The sequence below is a fragment of the Arvicola amphibius genome, chromosome 5 (genome assembly GCF_903992535.2).
Source record: "Arvicola amphibius chromosome 5, mArvAmp1.2, whole genome shotgun sequence".
Taxonomy (NCBI): domain Eukaryota; kingdom Metazoa; phylum Chordata; class Mammalia; order Rodentia; family Cricetidae; genus Arvicola; species Arvicola amphibius.
In genome coordinates this window covers 120,546,982-120,571,421 of record NC_052051.1, presented here as the reverse complement: position 1 = coordinate 120,571,421, position 24,440 = coordinate 120,546,982, and the positions used below count along the sequence as shown (strand labels likewise).

At 38.1% G+C, this 24,440-nt stretch overlaps 1 protein-coding gene across 1 annotated transcript in view; it reads right to left on the bottom strand.

Moving 5' to 3' along the window:
- Positions 1 to 24,440, bottom strand: part of Spink5 (serine peptidase inhibitor Kazal type 5) — a 54,852-nt gene that overhangs the window by 19,527 nt on the left and 10,885 nt on the right. Inside the window, exons 2-14 of the mRNA XM_042055168.1 lie at positions 19,677 to 19,804; positions 17,659 to 17,722; positions 16,493 to 16,620; positions 15,284 to 15,350; positions 12,839 to 12,966; positions 11,340 to 11,427; positions 9,613 to 9,740; positions 8,440 to 8,521; positions 7,728 to 7,855; positions 7,086 to 7,134; positions 3,385 to 3,512; positions 1,180 to 1,267; positions 215 to 342 (exon numbers count right to left, since the gene is read on the bottom strand). Coding sequence (XP_041911102.1) covers positions 215 to 342; positions 1,180 to 1,267; positions 3,385 to 3,512; positions 7,086 to 7,134; positions 7,728 to 7,855; positions 8,440 to 8,521; positions 9,613 to 9,740; positions 11,340 to 11,427; positions 12,839 to 12,966; positions 15,284 to 15,350; positions 16,493 to 16,620; positions 17,659 to 17,722; positions 19,677 to 19,804 — 1,334 coding nt within the window. The remainder of the gene's footprint in view (positions 1 to 214; positions 343 to 1,179; positions 1,268 to 3,384; positions 3,513 to 7,085; positions 7,135 to 7,727; positions 7,856 to 8,439; positions 8,522 to 9,612; positions 9,741 to 11,339; positions 11,428 to 12,838; positions 12,967 to 15,283; positions 15,351 to 16,492; positions 16,621 to 17,658; positions 17,723 to 19,676; positions 19,805 to 24,440) is intronic.

Genomic DNA, 24,440 nt, shown 5'->3' with positions numbered 1-24,440 from the left:
TGTTATTAACACATGAACCTACCAAAATGTTAATTTAAGCATCCTTCAGAACACTGAAGCAGTAGAAAGAAAGTGCTGTCAGTGTGTGTCTTGATAATACATCCCCCAAACTCAGCACAAAGAAAGACAGGCTTTATTATCAACGTCCTGGACCAAACTGGCAGTCCCACCCGTACATTTGACACTCAGCAGTACTGGCTGCAGCTGTACTCACAAAAAAGCTTCACACATGGAGCAGGTGTTTTCATGGATCTCCCCATCCAGGCCTTCAATGGGGTCATTCTTTCTGGTGCAGGGGAGTCGGCCATTTCTTACCTGGGAACGGTATTTACTGCATAGCTCCTGTCAAAGGAAGGAGTGTGTGAGATGCAGATCGCTAAACACTGTAAAACTTCCCCCACTTTGCACCCACATTGAAAACTGTGATGTCTTGCAAGAATATATCACAGATGCACAGATAAAGTGATGTCAGATATCAGTTCTAACTGATACCTTGTTCATAGACTTAAGTAACACATTATTTGGAATATACGATTGCTGCTATTAAAATTATTAAAAAATATTAAACATTATTTTAAGGTAGTGACTATGAGAGACAAAAGGCATAATAATTTAGTGTCTTGGTTTGGTAATAAAGTCTGTGGTATGCAGAATAATAGCTACTTTTAACCATTAGCTCTCACATAAAATGCTAAGCATAGCTGTGTGTGCTGTAACTCCAGTATTACGGAGTGGGCAGAGACAGGTAGACTGTCTAGCTAGCCTAGCTATAAAACTTCCAAGACAGACAGTGCAAGACCCCATCAAAGGGCAGTGAGCACAGAAGGCATAACTGTTCCTTTCTGCCCTCCCACTTCCTACACAGGAGATACACAACCACACATTCATATGCACGCCCTCCCCTCCACGCACACAAGGAGAGCAAGGTACCACCACCACCACCACATATAGAAAGGAGAGCTTTCAAATAAGGAGAAGGCAAAAGCTTGAAGTCCAACATATAGAACATCAGAGAATAAGAATAAATAAGTGTAGTAAAGAAGACAGACAATTTCTTAGACATGAGGATTCGGATTTATGTTCCCAGTTGTCAGAGTCATTAAGGATGCCGAGACTGGTGATTTGGCCAAAGACAATGATGACTGGACATGTGTGTGCCATGATGTCTGGAGCAGATACCTGTATTGCTTCTCTCTTCAACTTTCCAGCCTCAACCTTATCCTTCTCTCCTTTGTCATCTTTTTTCTTCTCTTCCTCTTCTACTAGGCTGCAATAGAAAACACAAGCTAAATTCATTTCTCCAATTACTCCGACACATTTCCAGAAGGAATAGAATGTCTGCATCCAAATCTCAGAAGTCTCCTGGACACTTGACCAGGGAAATGGCTCAGCAAATACAAGTGCTTGTTCATAAAGCCTGATGACCTGAGTTCAGTATCTGGAACCCATTATGGGAAGAGGGAAATAAGGCCAGAAAGTTGTCCTTTGAGCTCTATATGTGCACTGTGGTAGTACATGCTTGCACACACACACATACACACATACACACACACACACACACTGAGCTCTATATGTGCACTGTGGCAGTGCATGCCTACACACACACACACACACACACACACACATACACACACACACAGGCACAATGTACAAATGATGATCATTAAAAAATAAATATATAAACATTTCAGGACAAAACTTTCTCTCCTAAGAGGTGTGATTATTTTGGACAACATGCAAAGATATCTGTCTATATTAAACTTCTTAAAAAGCAGTAACAATGACAAGGAAGCACATATTTATAAGTGTGTAAGGACCTCTGCTGATTTTATTTTCTGAATGTCACTTATTTCAATCTATAAGAAGCCACAATTATCTTGATTCTTTTCTATCATGAAACTTTTACCTCCAAAGTTGCTATGATGTAATTAATGATAGCAAGAAATGATGCCAAGTTAGATGGTGGAGACACCATAATTTAAATAATCCCTCATGATAAGATAATAATTTAAATATTTTAGCATAGCTAATTACATGACAATCCAAATTTTAGTTGCAATCATAATAGAAGCCCAGTAAGATTCACCAGTAAGCTTTATGAGGTCCACGACCAGCCTAATATTCTAGGTTTTGCTTTTGTTTTTGCTCATATTTTGAGACACTGTCTTGCCATACAGCCTAGGCTGGTCTCAAACCCACAGTCTTCTTGTTCTAGCCTCCAAGCCAGAGATTCAAATTTGGATCAACAAGCTCACCCTGTTCTTGCATTTTTTACTGACATATGACATGCCGGGATTGCAATTATTAACATTTACCACATCTGATCATCAGCATCAATGAGAACAAATGAGACAAACCTGTTTCTTTTTGAGTTGTAGGCCATTACTTATCCTATTAAGCTACTTACACTATTTCTTTACTTGAAGAATTATAAGCATACACTTAAGGATGGACCAACCAATCTGTAAAGGCTAAGATAATCAATAACTTTGTGTTTTACATAAATATAGTCTGAAGATAAATAAGCATAACTTGAAGATAATTTTTCAACACTTATCTTGAGGTCGCTCTCAGGAGTAGCTTGGTATTATGAAAAACCTCAAAAGGTAGCTACTGAAATCTTAGTGGGCTGGACTCATGATTTCAGTATAAAATTGCAACAGGACACATTCTACATTATCCCACATAAGAGAACTCTGGCAACAGGCTTGCCCACATCATCTGGCAAAGATAGAGCTTAGAAGGCTTCGACTAGCTTTACAGATAGAAGTTTTTGTACGTTTTAGTTTGTGAGCTTGTCTCTGAGGGGCTTCACCCTTCACTAAGGCACTTAACAAACCATACCTTTCACTGGCAGGGGTAACGATCTCCCTATAAGCGTAAGCACAATGTTCTCTATTCCACTTCCTGGTCAGGTATTTTAGCAGTCCTTTTGCACTAGCTCCACAGTTTTCCATCCAACTTTGTTTTTAACCCATATCTGAATATATTCACAGAATCACAGACTATCAGAAGTATGAGAGAGGCCAAAGAAAACACCTGATCCAATCTGAAGCGTGCTTTCTTTCTTTCTTTTTTTCTTTCTTTCTTTCTTTCTTTCTTTCTTTCTTTCTTTCTTTCTTTCTTTCTTTCTTTCTTTCTTTCTTTCTTTTTGTAAATGAAGACTGTCAAGTATAAACATTTCGTGATGAGTCTAGCCACTTGCCATAATAAGAAGACAGAAGGAACAGAAGTGAATAGAAAATGATGTCACTTTATTGTTCATGATTACTTAATATCACATCCATCTGTTTATAAGGTTTTTCTCACGTACACCCTGGAATCTAAAACCCAGGGAAGGATAACGGTGCACAATTCGTTGGAGACACGAGGGTGCATACTCACAACACGCTTGCACACATGGCACACTTGTTTGCATGTGTTTTTCCATCTGGGCCAACAACAGGGTCATTTTCCCTAGTGCACATGAGCATCCCATCCTTTGCTTGGTCCCGGAACTCACTGCAGATTTCCTGGAAGTTGAAAGAGATACGTCTTAAGGCAGTTACTACTTCTCCGGCATATTATCTTACTATGAATAATGAATAATGTTCAGTGATTCAGAAAAATTCAAGGAGAAATACTAATGTTGCACTAAATCATTAAGAACAAAGCGCTCACCAAGAGCTTATATGCACAAGGGTTACTCAGCTGTAAGAAAACAGAACCCATGAACATAAATGATGAATTATGAAAAAATGGCTGAATTAGGTAACTTAGGGCCTGAAAGACAAATGCTTTATGTTCTCTCTCATATGAGGATCCTAGCTTCAAATGTATTGTTTCATATGTATATTTAATTTGGATCAATGAAGAAATCAGGTGAAGAGAAAGAGGCCTTAGGAAGGAATACACAGTGAGGGAGGGACAGTGTAGACTGTAGGCAAAGCAAACATAGAGTGGTTGAATACTGAGGGGGGAAAGGTTTTATCAGGAAAGGGCACAAGTGTATGTGGGAAACCAGGGAGTAGGGGGAATTGTGTGAAAAGTCATATGCAAGCCTCACTCCCAAATTGAACCATACAATTGGAGGGATAGTAGAACACACAAAATATTAGAGAAGAGGATGGATTACTTGGTGTTAAAGAATTAAGCAGCATGGGGCTAGGGATAAGGCTGGGATGAGGATGGTATAATGGGTATGTTAAGCACAACTATATATGCATGAAAAAAACCTATATGAATGTTGGACTGTGGTGGCGCACACCTTTAATCCCAGCCCTCAGGAGGCAGAGGTGGGCGGATCTCTGTGAAGTCAGCCTGGTCTACAAGAGTTAGTTCCAGGAAAGGCACAAAGAAACCCTGTCTCAAACCAAACAAACAAACAAAAATCCCCAACCCTTTATGGAAACCCACTAGTGAGTAAGGTAATTTCAAAATACAACATTTTACAAAAAAATAATTGGAACAGAATTGCCCTGCATGGGTAGACAATTTTGTTCCTATTATTAATTAAATATTGCAGCACAAAGCATGGGATTCCCCTTTATGAGCTATTGGTCAGCAAGACCACAGAAGTCTCCAAAACAATACCAACTATTGCCAATGTTCTTAGTTAACTATCATAACTTTATGGCAAGACTTCTGTTGAAGACACCACACTCTGACTAGGATTAGAAAATTAGTCTCAAGCTGACTTACAAACTACCTTGCTGCTGCCTAGCTTTCAATACCAAAGGATGCCATCTAGATGACTAGAGAAAACATATCAAGGGTCTTATCTAGTGCTCAACTCACATTCTAGGATACCCACCTACCAGGCAAGAAACACCTATGGGTGCAATAGTGTCACAACTGGTATAGAGTAACTAACTGCTTTCTGATAGGACATGAAGCTTGCTCAAAGGAGGGAATTTTCCTCCTGGTGCTACAATCCTGGTCAAAAGCCCATGGCTAAGAGAGTGGCAGGACCCAGGGTAGAACCTGCCTTTGTTATTTCAATAAGGGGTCATGTTGTCAAACAGGCTTCTAAACAGTTGTTTATACCTCTACACTCAAGCTGACTTCAACCTTGGTAAGAGAAGCTTCTTTTTGGCGTAGGTGTACATAGTTGGTCAAAGTGTCTGCAATAAGAGATTGAATGTTCAGACCTACATGGAACATCTTCATCAGTTAACTTCCTCCCTGCCAGTGCTTGGGGCACACCCCAAGGAGGAGATGTAAGATGTAAGAGCTGAAGGATGGGAAGGACTGTTGTGAACTGCTGTCTGTTGGATATGCCATGGCCTTCATCTCTATGAATTCATAGCAGCTGTGGCTGCCTGTGCAAAATCTATCTAGCCAAAATTCCAGCATAGTTTGCCAAGGTTTTCTCTAGCTCCACCCTCATTAAGGAGCTATTGGTGGTGGTTAGTTACTGAGGGAGACACAATTATTCTTCTTTGATGATCTGGTCACTGATAGGTCTCATACTCTTGCCAATGGTCCCATAGCCATGCATATATGGGCAGTTCTAATTGGATTTAGTAGATTACCAGAAAAAGAAAAGACATGATGCTCAATAAAGATGTGTAAGGCAGCATACAAGGGGAGGTAGAATGGGAAATAGAAGATGGATAAGATCCTATTTCATTGCATCCTACATGAAATACTATATGAATAAAGGAAATTACAATTTTTTTAAAGAAGAAAAATTCCACATGGTCCTGGCATTTGCAGCAAGAATATAAACATGCACTATCACTCAGGATGTTTATAACTTGGCTTCAGAACATTTTGGTAGACACCCATAGATACATCTGCATCATCTGTATTTGTGTTGTACTGCATGATGCAGCCTGTAAAACCTGCGAAAGGTGTTGGGGAAGAGACTCAATGAGCCTCAGGAACCTTTCCTGGAGGAACTGAGGTTACTGCTGAGCTCTCCTTTGTGTTCAGAATTCTGAGAAAGAACATGGAAAAAAACATGTGCAGCTAAGAAATAATTAGTGTTTGCATAAGAAGGGAGAGCAAGTCTGAAGTTTGGAGATTCGACCTATCTTCAGGATGGGATCCTCAAAGGGAAGGAGATGTGGAGGCGAGCCAGAGCAACCCCATCAGAGAAGGGAGAAGGAATGCATTGGGTATTTACAGGGCTCTATAACTAGTCAAATATAACACATACATCCAATTTTTGCATCTAAATTACTAATAAAAAGATAGTTCCAGCTAACAAAGCAATTATTACTTTAAACATATCAGTTTAAAGGTAAACTTTTAAAATATGTAAGCTTTCCCCAAATAATTATGTTTGTACATTTAAAGATATTAAAAATAGACACTGGGAAAATCTTGTAAATGTTTATTAAATGGGAGTAATTTGTCATCTACACAGACATACTTCTCTTCGGGATCTATAAAATAGTTAAACTGTAAAATCAAGGATGTAGACTAAGAGTGACTGGAAAGTCAAAATGAATAATCCAGGGAATCGGGGTTAAGAAAGCTAGTTCTTTCCCCATGACAAATGTGATGACATGCCTGCTTGGCATTGGAAGTTTGGAATGATTGGAATCTTGTACTGTCCACTGGATGCACTCTAAAGGTATGGATGATGCAAATTAATCTTAGTAAATAGCACATATTAAGTATTAACAATCTGTGTCTAATGAACTAAACCTAATGAAGGCCATGAAAAAAAATCCCGTACAAAGAGTCAACCCTCCCATCTTTCACTATAAGTGAGCCTCAAAATTTGAACAATAATAAAATGAATTTGGTGTTTTGCAAGCATCTGATCATGATCTTTTTTTGGTTAAGCTCTCTCTCTCTCTCTCTCTCTCTCTCTCTCTCTCTCTCTCTCTCTCTCTGTCTATCTGTCTCTCTCTCTCCCACTAGCCACTGGTCTTACCTGTTTCAAACTAAAAATATCCCGGGCTTGTCTTTAACTTCTGGGCACAAATCAGCCTCCTGAGAGCTGGACTATAAGTATGAAGGTTACATGTTTCATTTGTTTATTAGGCATGAAGTTTAGACAGCAAACACTATGCTAGTGGGGCAACTTAAACATCATGCCACCGTGGAACCAAAACTGTAGGGCACAGCAACAGTAGATCTGAGAAAATTACCTTTGCAGCTTCTCTTTTAACTTTTGCTCTTGCTCTGTCTTCTAGAATACTATGAGAAAAAGAGGGAAAAAAGACTATGAAGAAACAAGTCTTATCATTAGAGCAAAAATCCATCGTACTCATGGGCTCATCACTGATCGATGTCTTGACACTTTTCAGGCTACCCTGAATGAAGCTTTGCACATTAAGCCTGTCCTAAATATACTAATGAATTGGATTGTTAATTAGTTAATGTATTAGCATGGCTCCATTCTCTCAAGAACACGGTATGAAAGAGGAGCCTTTCCTGCCCAACTGCGCCTGTTCAGCCTCTCCTCATCCACACTATACACCGTCTACCACCCCAGCCACTGGCAATCACTGCTCTGTTGAAGTTCCCCTTAGAAGTGATCTCATGCATTACTTCTTTTTGTGTGTTTCCTGACTGGTCTACAACTGTTTCTATCATAATAGTCATATTCTGAAAGTTCTCCGTTTGTTTTTTGTTGTTATTTGCTGATGTTTAAATGCGACCCTCAAAGCTAAGAGATACATAGACAAAGAAAATGCATTTTTTATCTCCACTTGAAGACCCTTAAGCCAAATCTTCCTGTGATAGTTCCCATGACCCTGCACAAGTCTAGGGGCCCCTACTGTACTCACAAGAAAGCCTCACACATGGAGCATGTGTTGCCATGGACTTTTCCATCAGGGCCCCTGATTGGGTCATTCTCTCTGGTGCAATATAGCTGTCCATTCTTTCTGACCTTGCGATACCCTTCACACAGCTTCTGCAAGGTCAAGGGAGAAGGTGGAGTTAATCAACACATGTTTTGTCAGAATACAAAAGTTACTGACATGTGAATGTTTATTTCTTAATAGAGCGGGGCTCTTTAATTTTAGGATAAGTAGTGGGTTAGCCTAGAGTAGATTTAAACTTTGAAAGAAGCATAACCATTGGTGTGTGTGTGTGTATGTGTGTGTGTGTGTGTGTGTTTGCCTCTTTTCCCCCCTTGAGACAGGGTTTTTCTGTATAATAGCCCTGGCTATCCTGGAACTCACTATGTAGACCAGGATGGACTCAAACTCACAGAGATCAACCTGCCTCTGCCTCCCGAGTGCTTGTGCCACCACTGCCCAGCTAAGTCACGCTTTTTTGAAATCATGCTTTTAACTCATAATTCAGCTGTGAAATTACAAGACTCCATCACAAGAAGGGTACGTGGAGCCATCCTCTGGAAAGTAGTTTGCAAAGACTAACACCTTTGTGTTAAAACTAGGAGTAAAGGTCAAGTTCTCCCATTCTAGTAGGTTCTCTTAACAGGAAGAATGTATCAGTTTCACATAGCATCCATTAAGGTCGTGCCCCACTCACGGCATATGTTTCTGAGTCTTTAGACCCTCTTCTGTTTCTGGTTCCAGCTTCAGCATTCTTCTGCTCTTCAGCTTCTGCTTTGCTGAATAAAAATAAAGAAATAAAAGGGATCCATTGATTTCTGCTCATTGCTCCTATTTTCTTCCTTCTCAGCCTGGGGACGAAGGATCGGCCCCTTTATCACCATGTGATAACAAGAGGTAACAAAACTTGCAATGTGCTATCATCCCGTAAGGTCTTCAGAGTTTCCCCCATCAAAAGAGAGGTGGCAGTAATGGGTCTGTAAACACGCTTTCTATTAACTGTCTTTCTGTTTGTGGTGTGAAAAAGGCGATCAGTTTTCATCGAAGAAACATCAACACTGGAATCAGGATGACCTTATACAAGAGGCTGAGAAAGACCTTCAGAAAACACACTGACACATCTTCTCTATTATCAGGAAAGATGAGAGGCAGAGTGGTCTCAGCGATGCTCTCAGATCAGAGTGCACCAGTGCCTTCTCCCACATTTCTGGTCTATCTACTATATCATGCACATCTTGCTTTCATTTGCACTTAAATGTATTGCTCATACCTGACTGTGCTAAAAAAAACTAAAATTGTTGTATAACAAAATTATGTTGTATCTACAGTTAATTGATAACATTTAAACCACATATGGCTATCAATGAAAACAAAATATTTTTGTATTATAAATATGATCAAATACTTCATGTGAGTTTAGTGAAATAATGTGAAGAGTATTCTAAACCGTGAAAGAGAGGTAGTAACTCTAACTTGCTGAGAAATTTCACAGCATGGAAAGTACTATTTCAGGTGATTTTATAGGTGTTTGTGGTTGCATGTGGTGTGTTTGCTTGTGGACCTTAACTCAGTTCAGTCCTGGTGTTAGAATTTAACCATCATAGAAATGCTTAGATGGTTTTCACAGGATAAACCAATATTTATTCAGGTTCATGTTTTAGCCAATTCCCAGGTTAAGAAACAGAAAATTGACATCTTAAAGCAAGTAACGATAAGCACTTACCCCTAGCACTATATTACTAACATTTTCCATGTAGCTTACTCAACTGCCTTGTTATTTTGAGTCAGTTTCCCGTCAACGAAACAAGCTGGTCCTGTTAGGTCATGTGTAAGGATCTTTTTCTTTGTTGCCTCAAAACTCCATACTCACAAGAAAGCCTGGCACATGGAACACAAGTTGCCATGTGTTTTTCCATCCAGACCTTGAATAGGGTCATTTTCTCTGGTACAGAAAAGTGTCCCGTTCTTTGCACGATCCCGGAATTCACTACAGCGTTTCTGGACAAGGGAGATGAGATATTTTATGTGCAGGATTATGTGCTACATCTGTATTTCTCAGCATTGCTTATAAGTTCAATTGGGCAAGAGGAATAAATGAGGAAAACCAATACTTTAAAGATTTAGGACTTTAAAATGTTATAACTCCTTCATTGTAATGTTCATATGTAGCAACTGTGTTCATAGTCATACCTATTAATAAACATATTATAAATCATTATAAATGGAAAACGCTTTAATTTCCTTTTCTAGACAAGTGGGAAAAATAAGTAATTGCCATACACAAAATTAAGAGATGTAGCTGGGTCTGAATTAAGTATATTCTAGTACAAATGAAAGAATGATTCATCAAAGTTCCAAGCAGTCTTGATTTAGTTTTATCTGACGATATAGTCAGGAAAGTCATAAGATAAATTTCTTTTCCAAAAGCCATTATCATTGTAACAGTCATAAGGCAGTGACTGGCATATCTTATTGAGACAATATAATATTTTCAATAAATGTAGCAGTTCAAGAATTAGTTGGGTAACAATAGGAAGGTTTTGAAAGAGGTTAAAAAGGTGCCTTGAAAACCAGTTATAATATGCAAACACTGAGAGAAATTTAGGTTTTATTCTTGTGAAATGTGACCATGATAAATATTTATAATAAAGCATAACAGTATTACATCTTTGCTTTAGAAGCAATGACAATAACAATGTCTGTGTTAAAGAAATTAATTACATTATTAAAAGGGAGGGAGGGAGGAAAAGGAGGAGAGAGGGAGGTAGGAAGAGATCACAAATGAAAAATAGAATACTATTTCAACACATTTAAGTGGGAGTATTAGAAGGATTTGGCAATATAGAATTAAGAGCAAAGTGGAAGGTGAAAACGAGCACTAAGCAGAGATAGAAGGCAGCGGATTGCTTTGTAGAACTGTAATCAACAAACCATAGAAGACCAAAGAAATACAAGAATTGGATTAAGTAGGGTTTCTACAGTATTAGCAGGTTTTCTATTATTATAATAATGCACCATGATGAAAACAACTAGGAATAATAGAATTTATTTCAACTTAGAACTCTCAGGTCATGCCCCTGCAGAGGGAAGACAGAGCAGAAATTCAAGGGAGGAGGCAGGAACGGAAGCAAAGCCTTGGAGCAACACTGCTTACTAGATAGTTCCTTATAGCTTCTTCAGGCTACTTTTTCATGGAACCCAGGACCACCAGAGTAAGAGTAGCACCATCTACAGGGAGCTGCGCCTTTTCACATTAATCCAGAATAGGTCACGTGGGGGGGGGTGCCCACAGTCATTTTGGTGGGAGCATTTATTCGATCGATGTTCCCTTTTCCCAAATGCATCCAAGTTGTGTCAAATTGCTATAAAATTGTCTAGAATGTGGAATTATTTTATTAATATGACTGGTGTTTTCCTCCAAATGGATGTAGATATTTCAGCATTGTAATTTTGTTTTAAGTGTAGAACAATAACTGCAATAAAAATTTCAGGATTGGGGATAATATTAACCAATATTGACAATGTATTCTGAAGTGGTAGGCTTGCACACACTTAACACAAGGGCAGTCACAGCTAGTTTGGCTCACTAATCCTTACCTCGATCTCCACTTTAGCTTTAGCCCTTTCTTCAGCATCTCTCTGATTTTTCTCTGCTTTACTTTTTTCTTCCGAAAACTGTCTCATGCTGGAGAAACAAAATGAAGAGATAATGTTTCAAATCTTTATGTTGCCCAGTCGTCACGAGACACAGGTTGAGCACAGGAGCTTTCCCGATGTTTGTAAGACACCTCATAGTTCCAAAAAGCCCTTTCATTTTGCATGCATACACATACATATGTGATGTGGGAGGGTCTTCTGTTTGAGTTGATTTCATTGGTTAATAAAACATTATGCCCGCAGCTCCTCACTACACATATGCACATGCAAGTACATACTTATGTGCATAAATATTTTCTATCATTCTTACTTTTAAATCTCTCCATTTTAAATTGCATGTTTTGAAGGAGGTAATAAGCTTTATATCTGTTGGTGTTTTTATTGCTGAATTTTATTGTACTGAATAGATTTCATTCTGTTTTGAAACATGCAAATGTGTGTACACAGACCCATGCATTCCCTCGCTGGAAGCTTTAACCTTATGGACAGCAGGGTTGTCATTCGTGTACACTTTATCCAGTCATCATTCTGTTAGCACCTAATTTGGGGGACAACAATTCACCCATTCTTAAAAAACAAATGAAACCTATTCATTGTTCTCTTAGAATTTACAGCCTTGGAGAGAGCAGTAAAAGTCAACCAATAATCTTAGAAGTAATTACATAATTGCCAATTGTGATGATGGTTATGAAAGACCATAACTAAGTATTATGAAGATTGATTTTCAACTAGGAAGTAGGAGGAATTATCTAAGGTAGACAGTTTTAAAACATACAATCTACAGGGAAAGGGGACACTATCTTCTCTGAATACAAAGACGCCTGCATTAAGACAATACTCAGCTCAATGTGTTTGCTCACACTGGTAAGTCCAACATTTTGGTGGCTAAGGCCAGAGGTTTGTCAAATGTTTGAGAGTAGTCTGAGCTAGCTAGTGAATTCCAGCCTAACCTGGACTATAGACTTTTATCAAAAAAGCCAACAAATATAAAAACATAAGTTTATAACTCAAAGGATATGAGGTGTAGCAAGGCCTGTATGAGCTGTGTTGTGGGTTCAGCCTTTGTCTGTGACTTATGGTCTCAGATGGTGCAAAGAAATTTTGAAAATGTCCCGTAAACCCTGACATGATGCGTTAATTACTGAATATTAAGTCTTTCCCCATTCTGTGTGACTGGTTCACTAAAAGATCACAAAGGCACTGGACTCACGAGAGTCGTGGAAAGTGCTGTAAGCCTGCTTTCTATGAGGAAAGTGGAATTAGTTTGTACTCAGACACAGACACATACCATTTGCCAGATGGACTTATGGTTTTAAGAGGATATCAATCTGTTCAAACACATCACAGTGGCAAGAAGCCTCACTCCCAATTGCTGTCACTCATCCATCAGTCTGCTTCTCCACCTTCCTGGCTAACTGAAGAGTAGCTGACATACTCACAATACATCAGCACACAAGGCACACTTGTTCCCATGCATCTTGCCATCGGGGCCACGGATTGGGTCACTTTCGCGGGTACAAAAGAGTCTTCCACTTCTCACTTGGTTTTCAAACTCCTTACAAAGTTCCTTTGGGATGGGGAAAAAAATCCAAGCAAATATATTTGTCATTTTCCGGTCTTTAATATTGGCATTTTGAATAATAGATTTATAATCACAGAATGACAATTCTGGGAACGTTGATAAACATGAGAACTATCTAAAAGTGATTTCTTTTGCCAAGTTAACCGACACTCGCAGCATCTGTGTGGGTTATTTGTTAAAGTAAAAGAGCGGTGGGAACACTAAGGCTTAGCAAGCCTTTTCTAAAACTAAAAGCAGTTCTTGTTGTTTTCAAATATTCAGGGAAATAAAAAGGTCTTTCATGATATTCCCACATAAGCCCAACTGAATGAGAACATTGAACTTGTGAAAATTTGCTTTAATGTAACTTGAAAGTCAAGAGCAATGTAACATTTACAAAGAGACAGGAGCAAGGTGATATCTGGCTGTTATGTGAATGCTGCTTCTATTGACTCTATCCATTTCTGACTCTGTAGGTGATAAAATCTCAGAGAGAGGGAATGTAACCCCCTTTACCTTGATCAATACAAACTGTCCTTACCTAGAAGTTCTAAAACAGACATGATTCAAAAATGCAAAAAAGATTCATTTCCAGTCATCTTGATAATTTGATTCTTCAACTTCCCACCTCAGCCAAGACAGCATAAGCAGCAGGCAGAGAAAAAGAGTAAGGGGACATTGATGACTGCACTGTGCATCTAACTCAGTGGGTGACACTAACAAAGCTACAGCACCTTTGGAATCTCAATGTTACCACCTACATAGCGAGATTTTTCTAGCTAAGTATTTTAATTTGTACTTTTAGTTCAAATTTCTTTCTGAAGATGCTTTTTATAAAGAATCCTTTCTGCAGTAGAATAAGATACTTGTTTTGAGAGAAGTGATGTGTATGTTCTCCACTTTCTGGGTAACAAATTTGGGATAAGTAGGAAAGCAGCCACCTGATAATCATAACACAGCCATAAAAATAAATGCTCCATGATTTCCATAACAGCAACAATAATAATTTCAGCTTATAACTTATGATTCATTCAAGAAGATTCTGAAGAAGCACTTTGTGAGCAACCCACTGACAGGTTAATTACAGGGCAGACATTGAGCCATCATTGAAAAGCAGTCCTGCTCAGTCCAGTGGTGCTTAGTGACCCTGGCCAACAAAAGGAAGAAGCTAGGATGCTTGGAGCTTTCTGGAAAACAACCCTTTTTTACATACAATAGATGGGAAACATGACAGTTTAGCCCAGAGTTCCAGGCTGAAATACACAAAGCTCACACAAAGCATGATATTCCATCTTTGACTAATGGTCCATGGAGAATTCTGGGTACTGGAGGTGAAAACACAACACAACCAGAAGGTAAGATTGAGGTCTTTAGCCAATGTTCTTATTTTTCTGACAAGAAAATTGAGGCCCAGAGAGGAGGTGCTTTGCTCTCAATACCTACAGCATGGCAGAATGGAGACCAAAATCCGGGTATCTCCTCTTTCTATCAAAAGTCTAGTGAGTTAGTTAAGTTAATGCTACCTTTCCTATTGAAATAGAGGCTTAATAACCCTGGTGATTAAAGATGCCAAGGCTGAATTTATAACATCAAACAAATATGACGAAACTGAATTTTAAGAGTATTTTTAAGCTACCATCTCAATATTTGAGGTCTTTATTTAAGCAGAAGCAAGACCTTATCAAGAAGGGTCTTATTGAAAAATGACCACATAGAAAGTGAATAAGAAGTCCATTTCCTTTAATAGAATTTTAGAGTAAAGCACTATTAGATACACTACTTAAGAGACTGAACTATTTAGAAATTTTCCTACCCAGTAATGCTATCTATAAATTTTTATACACGTTTTAAAAAATGTATTCAAAGCAAAATTGTTGTGCGAACACACACGCACACACACACACACACACACACAGAGAGAGAGAGAGAGAGAGAGAGAGAGAGAGAGCTGATAGAAATGACCAACACAAAGTATACTGGTACATATGTATAAAGCAGCCACCATGTAACCATTTTTATGCTAACCTGAAAAAAATTTATAAAAGGAAAAGAGAACAATGGAATTTTGTGTGTAAAATTTGTTTTTTTCTTCCTTTTGTGAGGGGAAGAAAATAAAGGGTAGGAATGATGTGTGTTGAACTTTAGATGAGAAAAGCTGGTTTCAAATGACCCAAATGATAAGTATACTAGAAATAGGATAATTGAGGAATTCTAATTAATATGAAATGCATGCAGTAACATGAGACAATGACATTATTCTGTTCCTTCAAAGGTGCAAGTGAGTATAGGCCCACAGGCTTCACTGTAGCAGCGAACCATTTACCTTCTCAGCATCTCGCCGAATTCTGCTCTCTCTCTCACGTGTGGCATTTTCTCGAGCTTCTTTTATACTGTCAAGGGAACAGAATCCTCTTACGGTCCAAGCCAATTTTCAGTGTCCACCCTGTTCTGAGCACTAAACACTTCCACATCCTTTACCATAACTTGTTGAGATCAAACCCCTCACGGGAGGCAAGCACTTCCCTGTGTTGGATGCTGGCTAGGGAGACATTGCCACAGATAAGGAAGGGTGTGAAGCTGACTCACAGCCGGTCAATTAGGAGCTTTGTTCTGCAGAGCCAGCTGGGTGTGCCACTGTGAGTGACAAACAGAAGATTGCCAGGAAAATTCCCTCCAACAGGCAGAACCAAGAGCCTTGAAACAATGCTTTGACAAGGGTGAAACCAAACTGAGCCTTTCAGGTATTGCCATACCACACCCTTCTGGGCCACATGTTAAAGCAGATGTTGGTTTGCTTTCGCATCAGAGCAGGGTTATTTCTAAAAGTTAAATTTGAACTGAGCTTTTGAATCTCATCTGGAACCCATCTGTAGTCTGTCTGCTGTCCCAGGCTCACCCTGAGGAAATCCATCTAGAAAGTCAGGTTCTCCTTGTCTGTTAGGACTTAAAACAATGAATAAATGAAGCTAAAAAGCTACAGAATTTGGGGCAGTTTGAACAGATGCTATATTATCCTATTAATCTTCATTATTATTGTTACCACTTTATAATACTTTTTAAAATTAGGTATCATTGCTCAGTGAGGGTCCCTACATGAGCCCAAAGGAACCCTGCATGCCAAATGACCAATTTTGATTATCCAATACTTAAGGGCTTTCTAAGTCAGTCTTTTTTTTTAAATCAATGTATAAGGCATTAGATATTATTACAGCATTTAAAACAAAGTTTGTTTCAGTCAATTCTCCCTCCTCTTTATTTACTACAGCCTTGGCCTTCAAGTCTTAAAAGTATTATATTATGAAACACTGTGTTTTTTAAAGGCATTATACATTTTAAGATGAAGTTTCAAATTTTTCTTTTAGAAATACTGTAGTAAAATGAAGAAAAAGGCAAGAAGTCCATCTTGTAGCTAGACCTATTTCACATTATAAAGACAAATGTTCACAGGAACCATGAAGAAGACTTTATCACTCTGGGGCTCTCAGGGCAGGAAATAAAAGCATCCATAAGTCCATCTGGGGATGCTACTTACAAGAGCTCAGCACACATGGCACATCTATTGCCATGGGTTCTCCCATCAGGACCACGGACTGGATCATTTTCCCTTGTACATCCGAGTCTTCCATCTTGCACATAGGCCCGAAAGTCACTGCACACATCCTAAAGAAGAGGGAAAGGAGATGACACACAGAGGCTTGCAATACCATGTTCAGCAAAGGCTGATCCCACAGAAATAGCTTTGTGAATCTGTGTCACTTGCATTTAAGTACAGAACTGTTCATTTTCTTATTTGCTTGTTCGAAAAGAGTGCTAGAATTCAAGTGGATCACTGTCCTTGCTCTCAACCTGTTTGCAAAGTCCTAGGTGCTAAAGGCAAAGAGGATCTTAAAACAGCCAGTACTGAAAGCTTTGGAGGAGGCTGGCAGCTTCAGGGACCAAACCGTGAAAATAAGAATTGGCATTCAACTAGGAAATTAAATGTGATTTGTATGGTGCTTTCCATCTTCCTCTAATTTCAAAAGCTCACAGACCTTAGCTAGAAAACAGATGCTTAGTTAAATCTCATTTCTGTATGTTTTCAGTTCAAGGGTTCCTTACGGTGAGTACCCATGCTAAGGTCTCAACTCTGGGGCAGTGATGGAGACATATCGTGTCCATTCATTTGCTTCTCGGGCAATTTCTTTTCCTTCCTTCCTCCCTCCCTCCCTCCCTCCCTCCCTCCCTCCCTCCCTTTCTTCCTTCCTTCCTTTCTTTCCTTCTTTTTTCTCTCTTTCCCTCTTTCTTTTCTTTAATAGCAAAAATAGAGTTGAACTTCTTAATATCAAAGTAAAGTGATCTGGTTTCAAGAACTCATTTGTTTCTTCCCTGTTAACAGGAAGGACGCAGAGTTTCAGGAAAGTAAGAAGCACCCCTTCCTAACATCCCAACCTGAGGAGAAGCACAGAGGCTTTTGCCTTTGCTTGCTGGTTCTCAACTAGCCAGTCGAGATCCCCACAGGGGGCTCACATATCAGGTATCCTGCCTATCAGACATGTACATTACGATTCATAGTGGTAAGAAAATTACAGTTATGAAGTAGCAGTGAAATAACCGCACGGTTGGGGTGACCACCACACGAGGAACCATATTAAGCATAGGATGTCTGAGAACCACAGCTTCACACAGGAGCCCGTGTTCCTGCCTGGCGCTTGTCCTTACCTTCTCTAGACTGCTGCTGCCACATTCGCCTTCACTTCTTATGTCGACTTGTTTCCTGTTTTTCCTGGAATCAAAAGGTTTGTTGACACAGACATTAAGATGATAGAATTGCCCATCCTGCCTACTCCTCGCCGTATTCTAATGCCCTCGGTACCTGAAAACAGTGTTATGGTTTAATATTTACTTGGCTTGCATAGTGAAAGCCCCTGTTTATAACTTTTAAAAAGTCACAAGGAAATAGAATCATCTTGGAGGGTTACGTTTCAGGTTCATGGTTGGTACCTCTCTAAGGACTTTTCTGTTTGTGGTAGCTGTTTTTAATTTTTATAAAAAAAGACCAATTTTAATTTTTCAATTTTTAATTATAGGACTGTTTTATGCTACTTTATTATACCTTACTTTTTCATGGAAAGCACATAAAGTCTTATAATTAACTTTTCTGAGTCTAGTAGAACTTTAAAGAATATGGAAAACAGAAGCATAAATGTAAAATAATTTCTACTTTCTATAGAAGAAGCTTATAATTCAGCACGTGGCTAACAATAAAAAATACAAAGCTCAGACAAAATTAGAAATGGAAAGTTAATAGGAAAAACAGATTTTCAAGGTAAATAGGCAGACAGAAAGTATTAAAAGTAACCTGGGATAGTGTGTGATGTCTTCTGAAAGTCAGAGCAAGAAACAACACGGAGTCATATGGCATGCTGGGAGAAAGTATCACATGGATCAGAGATTTAAATTAGGAACTCTAACTTATGATATAGTAAGAATTAAATGTTCAGTGTGGTTAAAGTAGCATTATAAGATGCATGCCTTAGAGAAAGTAGAATGTTCTTTATTTGCCCATTTAGCTTTTCTATTTTAAAATTGTATTGTTTTATTTATGTGTTGATCTATTAATTTATTTTTTTAGTGTGAGCGGTAGGGGTGGGTGTTCTTCTTAGATCATGTAAATGGAGGCTAGGGAATAACAGACTAGACATGGTTTTCTCCTTCTATCATGTGTGTCTTCGGAATATAACTCAGATTGTAATGCTTGCTGGCCACCTCACTGGTCCTGGGTTTTGTATTTTTATATATTCACCAAGAGTGAATATATATTCCAGACTGCAAAAAGGGCAGTCTGGAAATGCAATCATGAATAGATCAGAAGGGCTAACTGTAGTTTTGTTATGGTGATTTTTGTGTTCAGATTTTCCTAATTAGAGTGCCTATATTAAAAGCTTAAATATCTCTGGGGCATCAGCAGTTGGTGAAATTATACGCACTCTGTAAATGGCGATATTTTGGTATAGACTGGTTAAATTACCTGCTTATAAGCCTTATAAGAAGGAACAAAGTATTAAGAATCTCAAAGAGTAATTATTGCTCAATTAGCCTATTGAATATTGATCATTGGTTATTGTGTTTCCAGAAACAAAAGATTAGTTCATTCAAGTTCAAGGTCATGAATGGAGGCTGCAAAGCAGGTGTGCATCTTGCTTGTAAAAGAAAATTAATAACAATAATAAGCATAGAGGGTGGAGGAGAGACACAAGAAGTGAAGAAGGCCAGTGAGATGTGATATCTATTTGGCAAAGAAATTCAATATTCAAAAATTCCAGTGACATTCTATATAATATCTTAATTTCCTGATCATTTAAATGTTATTTGATGATGATGACACATTACACATAAAAAAATATAACCAGAGATTAGCAGACTGACAGAAGATGGAAGAGAGATATACATGCTCGGGTGTATGTAGCATCTATTTATACATATGCATTTGATCTGCACGTCCTGTTTATTTCACAGAGACTGTGGGAATTGCCAAAATGCTTGCATTCAGAAGTGCTTTGTAAGATATGAAATGTTTTACTATGTACATCTTCCTGAAAGAGTAGAAAAGGAAGCAATGCACACATTTTAGTGGAGATTAATTTGCAGCAGATGAATTACAATTGCTGCCGGGGGGAGGGGACATGTCCTGGTCCTGTAACTGCACAGTCACCATGTCTGCTCCATAGAATACTCACTCATTCTCGGCACACAGCTCACACCTGCTGCGATATGTTTTCCCATCTGTGCCACAAACTGCAGAAGCATCAGAGGTACAGATAAAACTCCCATCTTTTCCTCCTTGCTTGAATTCCTTACAATTCAGCTGCATGAGACATAATCGAAGAACGTCAAAAAGTCAAAATATCCCTAAGAATTCACAAATAAGTTAGTATCTTAAACCCAGAATATCACGCACTGCATAAAAAAAAAATAAATGTAGAGGTTGGCGAGCAAAAAAAAAAAAAAAACCTTGACAATGAAACGTAGTCTGAAGGCAGACGTGGGGTTAGATTTGAAAAGAAAAGATGTTTGTATGGTTTCAGCCACCTGCTGTCTGCATGAGATAGGCCAAGCCCTCATTAATGAAATTGAGCACACTGTGTCTCAGCCAAATTCAGCCTCCACAGAGTGATAATGAGCCCCAGCGGATGATGGGCATAGAAACTATATTAACTATGGAAACGTTCCATTATTATACATTAGGATAGTGATTAAGTCAGATTCCCAGCTTCCCCATTCTACTGCTCCCGCTGTGTGATTTGAGCAGGTAGTTTAACCAGTCCATACTGAAGTATCCCCATTTACAGAGTGTGTATAATTTCACCAACTGCTGATGCCCCAGAGATATTTAAGCTTTTAATGTAGGCACTCTAATTAGAAAAATCTGAACACAAAATCGTTTGTGAACTTGTTGTTATTTAAGACGCCGTGTCTACTCACAACCAGGGAATGCGAACTAACCAAACTTCAAGGGCGATGATAGAAATCTCTGGGTCACTGCTGTAATAGCGTGACGTATGCTTGAGGAAAAACCTGTACTGTGAGGAAACAAGTGTACCTGGCAGTAACTGAAGACAAGTATTCCAACCTTAGGTCTGCAACCCACTCAGTTCACCTCTTTGAACCCCACTTTCTTCATGTGAAAAATGGGAACTCACGCCCAGCCCACATTCCACATTCAAGGCCAGGATCAAAGAAACAATTAGGAAACGTGATTTGGAAATAATTATTGTGACATAAGCTAACAAAAATTACGTCGTGTGATTTCAGCGTAACTTCCACCTAAAACCAACTCCATTTAACTGCCAATATCACACTGAAAATCCATATTTGGTGGTTTTTAAGATATTTCAATAGTGCGTATGGAACATATGCTATGTTCCAGTGATGACTCAATAAAGTGAAAATGTGAAAAAGTAGAATGTATGCAATTACAGTGAGTTTAAGAGCAAGAGGATCAGATTGGAGAATTCTAGAGGGGAAAAGATCAAAGCGGCAAGGAAAATGACAGCAGGGTCCCTCCTACTAACTGTCCCATGTGTTTCAGGACAAGTTACAGGAAGGAAATTAAGTCACATACATGTTATTTCACTCATTTATTTTCTCATTTATCCTAGAAAATTCGTGACAAATTTGTAAGACTTTGGGAAGTCTACTATTTTGTAGGATTGCATTGTAAACAGAGCTGGAATACTGTTCTGAGGTGTTTGCGTGCTAACAGGAAGATCACAGCCATATAAACAACACTTTCATATCATGGTAAGTGCCACAAAAATAAGCCCAAGACTGTAACACAGCTATAATAAGCTTCACTGAAATGCTGAAGTGCCAGAAACTTCTTTCTGAAACTATTATTTTTGTGATGAAGTGGTATTAGTGAGAAGGAGCCGCCCCTCAGAGAGTTGAGGAAGAGCAGAAAAGGGCAAAGACTTGTTGGAGCGGGATCACGCTGTTTGAGCAGCAGAAGAAAGTGTGGTTGTCGCAGAAGAAAGGGCAGAGGAGCCGCTGACTTTCTGTAAGATGTCATTTTTATGAGGTGTAGAAACATCCATAGGAAACTGTGGATCAAAGTGACTGACATAGAACAATGGTGGCCATTGCCCTTCACCAGAAAAACCAAGGGCAGCATACTAGGTCACAGGTGTTGGCTGGGGGACAACAGGGTGAATCAAAAGGCCAGCTGGGAGGTGACAGAACAGGTGCAGGCATTTATTACTCCACCTCCTTGTCCTCCAGACTCCAAGGATAGTGAATCACAACTTATAGAAAACACCTCTTCCTAATGCTTACAATTATCAAGCACTGGCAGATGGATCCTGACCAGGAAGAGAGGCAGCAACTGGGCCAGGTTCCAGAACTTTCAGCTCTTGCTCTTATTTCTTGTCCTAACAATCCATCCACCAGAAACTTGATCTTGGACATTAACTCATTTTAGGAGGAAGAAAGCTAGGGCTGTTATGACATTTAATGTTTAAAATATGTGCCTATCTCAGAAATAAAGCAACATCAAATAAATACTATCTACTGAAAACCATGAATCAGCTGAAGAGGAAATTGTCAGGATGAATAGAAGAATAATTTACCAAAGGTGCAAGCATTCTTCAGAAAATAAAAGATACTTTTATTATGAAACGAGACAATATAATTCATACAGAAACAACAATATATAGCAGAATGCCCACACTTAGAAAAGGTTTAAATAGCAATAAATAAAACAATACAAAGAATAAAAGTGAGATATGTGAGATAATGAATTTTAAGTGAGACGTTGAGGTCCAGGGAATCTTCTAAAAGGCAATAGCAATGAAAAATTTAAAACACAGAAGCCTAGTGAAAACAAAAATAATAATTTCACAAAATTGGAGAAAGCAGAAGTACAAATGTCTGAACAAGTAAGGAAAATTCACAGATTCTATGAAAAATGAAAGATAAAAACAGTTATAACAACAGAATACTAAAATCTAGTTAACCTCAAGCTTCTTGAGGAATAGCAGATTTTCAGGATGTAAGCTGAGAAATAAGTTCATATTATGAAAGAAGTCAGATATGAACAATAGAGGTAGATATGAGCTAAACTTGTAAATATTTGAATGTATGGATTTTAAGATTGGGGCAATCATAACTGCAGCAAAAGTGTGTATGTTACATTTAAATGGCCACCAATGGGAAATTGAAAACAATAAACTAATTTGAAAATGATTTAAAAAACTGAAGATAACAATTAAGAAAAACAAAAGCAACAAGTTGGATTATAGCAGAAGTAACAGAAAAGGTAAATTAATTAAACCCACAAAGAAAGGACATAGTGTTTGAGTCATTTAAAAGTAATATCAAAACATATATTTTGAGGATTGCAGGGAAAATTTAAAAACTAAAAGGTTTACTGTGGTTAAACTCACTGGGTCACAAAAGAACAAAAATATAGGAATGTGAGGAAGGGGATGTAAACATGGTGAGAGAGAAAGATTAGAGGTGAGAGAAGCCAGAACACATTATATAAATACAAAGAGTAAGTCCAATAAAAAGCAAAATTATAAAAGATTGGAGTCTTTTTCTGTTAGGCTATTTAACTAGAGGATCAATTATAAAAATAAAACACATGAATAAATTTCATGTTCTTTCCCCAAAATTGGATTAATTACAAAGAGATCTAAAGATGTAAAAATAAGTAAGGCATACAAATATTTAAAATTAAAGTAAGAAAAATATGCAAAAGTAAGGGAATAGGAAGGGAGTAGATGCAACAATCTTAATCACAGTCTGGATGCATTATTAGTGATTAATCAGATCATTATGTAAAACAGAATTAGGGGACGAGGAATGTGTAACAATAATAAACACACACTCCCCCAACATAAGCCCTCCCTCTCCCAATAATTCAAACTATGTAATAACATTAGATAAACCAATAGTTAGAATAATAGGCTTTAGAAAAGACTAAGAGAACTATTCATTAAGAAAGAATAAGGTTATTAATCGTGTAGATTTTTGAAGAAAACTAACAAATGAAAACAAATAATATTATTTTATGAAACATATGAAGTAAATTATCAAAGTATACATTCGATAACCAAAAGCCAAATTTTCCTGAATAACCATTATCATATGGTCTATATTTCCTAACTAAATTTCATTAATGTTTAGACCTAATATAACAACACTCTATGAAAATAAAATAATGAAGTACTACATTACTTTGAATTAGACAGTATTATGAATTATTTAGTTAATGATAACAATTGAAATGTCTAAGGTAAGAATCCTTAGACTGTCAATTACTAATATTTTATATATGCTAATCTATCAACAACTGCTAGCAAAGTTGGGAATATATTCATAATCCTGCTGGAATGTAAATTAATATAATCATTGTGGAAATCACTATGCAGGTTTCTCAGAAGATTGAGAATAGAAATATATAGAACCAGCTATTACTACTCCTGCCCACATACCCAACAGACTCTAGATCAACATACCATGGAAATACTTGCACAGCCATGTTTGCTGTTGTACTAGTCACAGTAGTTAAGAAATGGAAGCACCCTAGATGTTCGTCAACAGATGAATGGGTAAAGAAAGTGTGATACATACGCACCAATGGAAATTTATTAAGCAGTAAGAATGAAATAATTGCATTTTAAGAAAAGAAGAGCGCAGGTGGGCACCATTATGTTAAATGAGTGTGTATATGTATGTGTGTCTATATGTGCATGTGTTTGTGTGTGTGCATGTATATGCCTGTGTGTTTCTTTGTGTGTCTGTATGTGCCTGTCTATCTGTATATATGCATGTGTATGTGTGTCTATGTGTGTTTCTGTGTGTCTCTTTTTCTGTACATATCTGTATATATCTGTGTGTCTCTTTGTGCGGATGTGTCTCTGTGTATATTTGTGTGTGTCTGTGTGTGTCTATATGAGTCTCTGTGTATGTATATGCCTCTGTATGGTGTATCTGTGTGT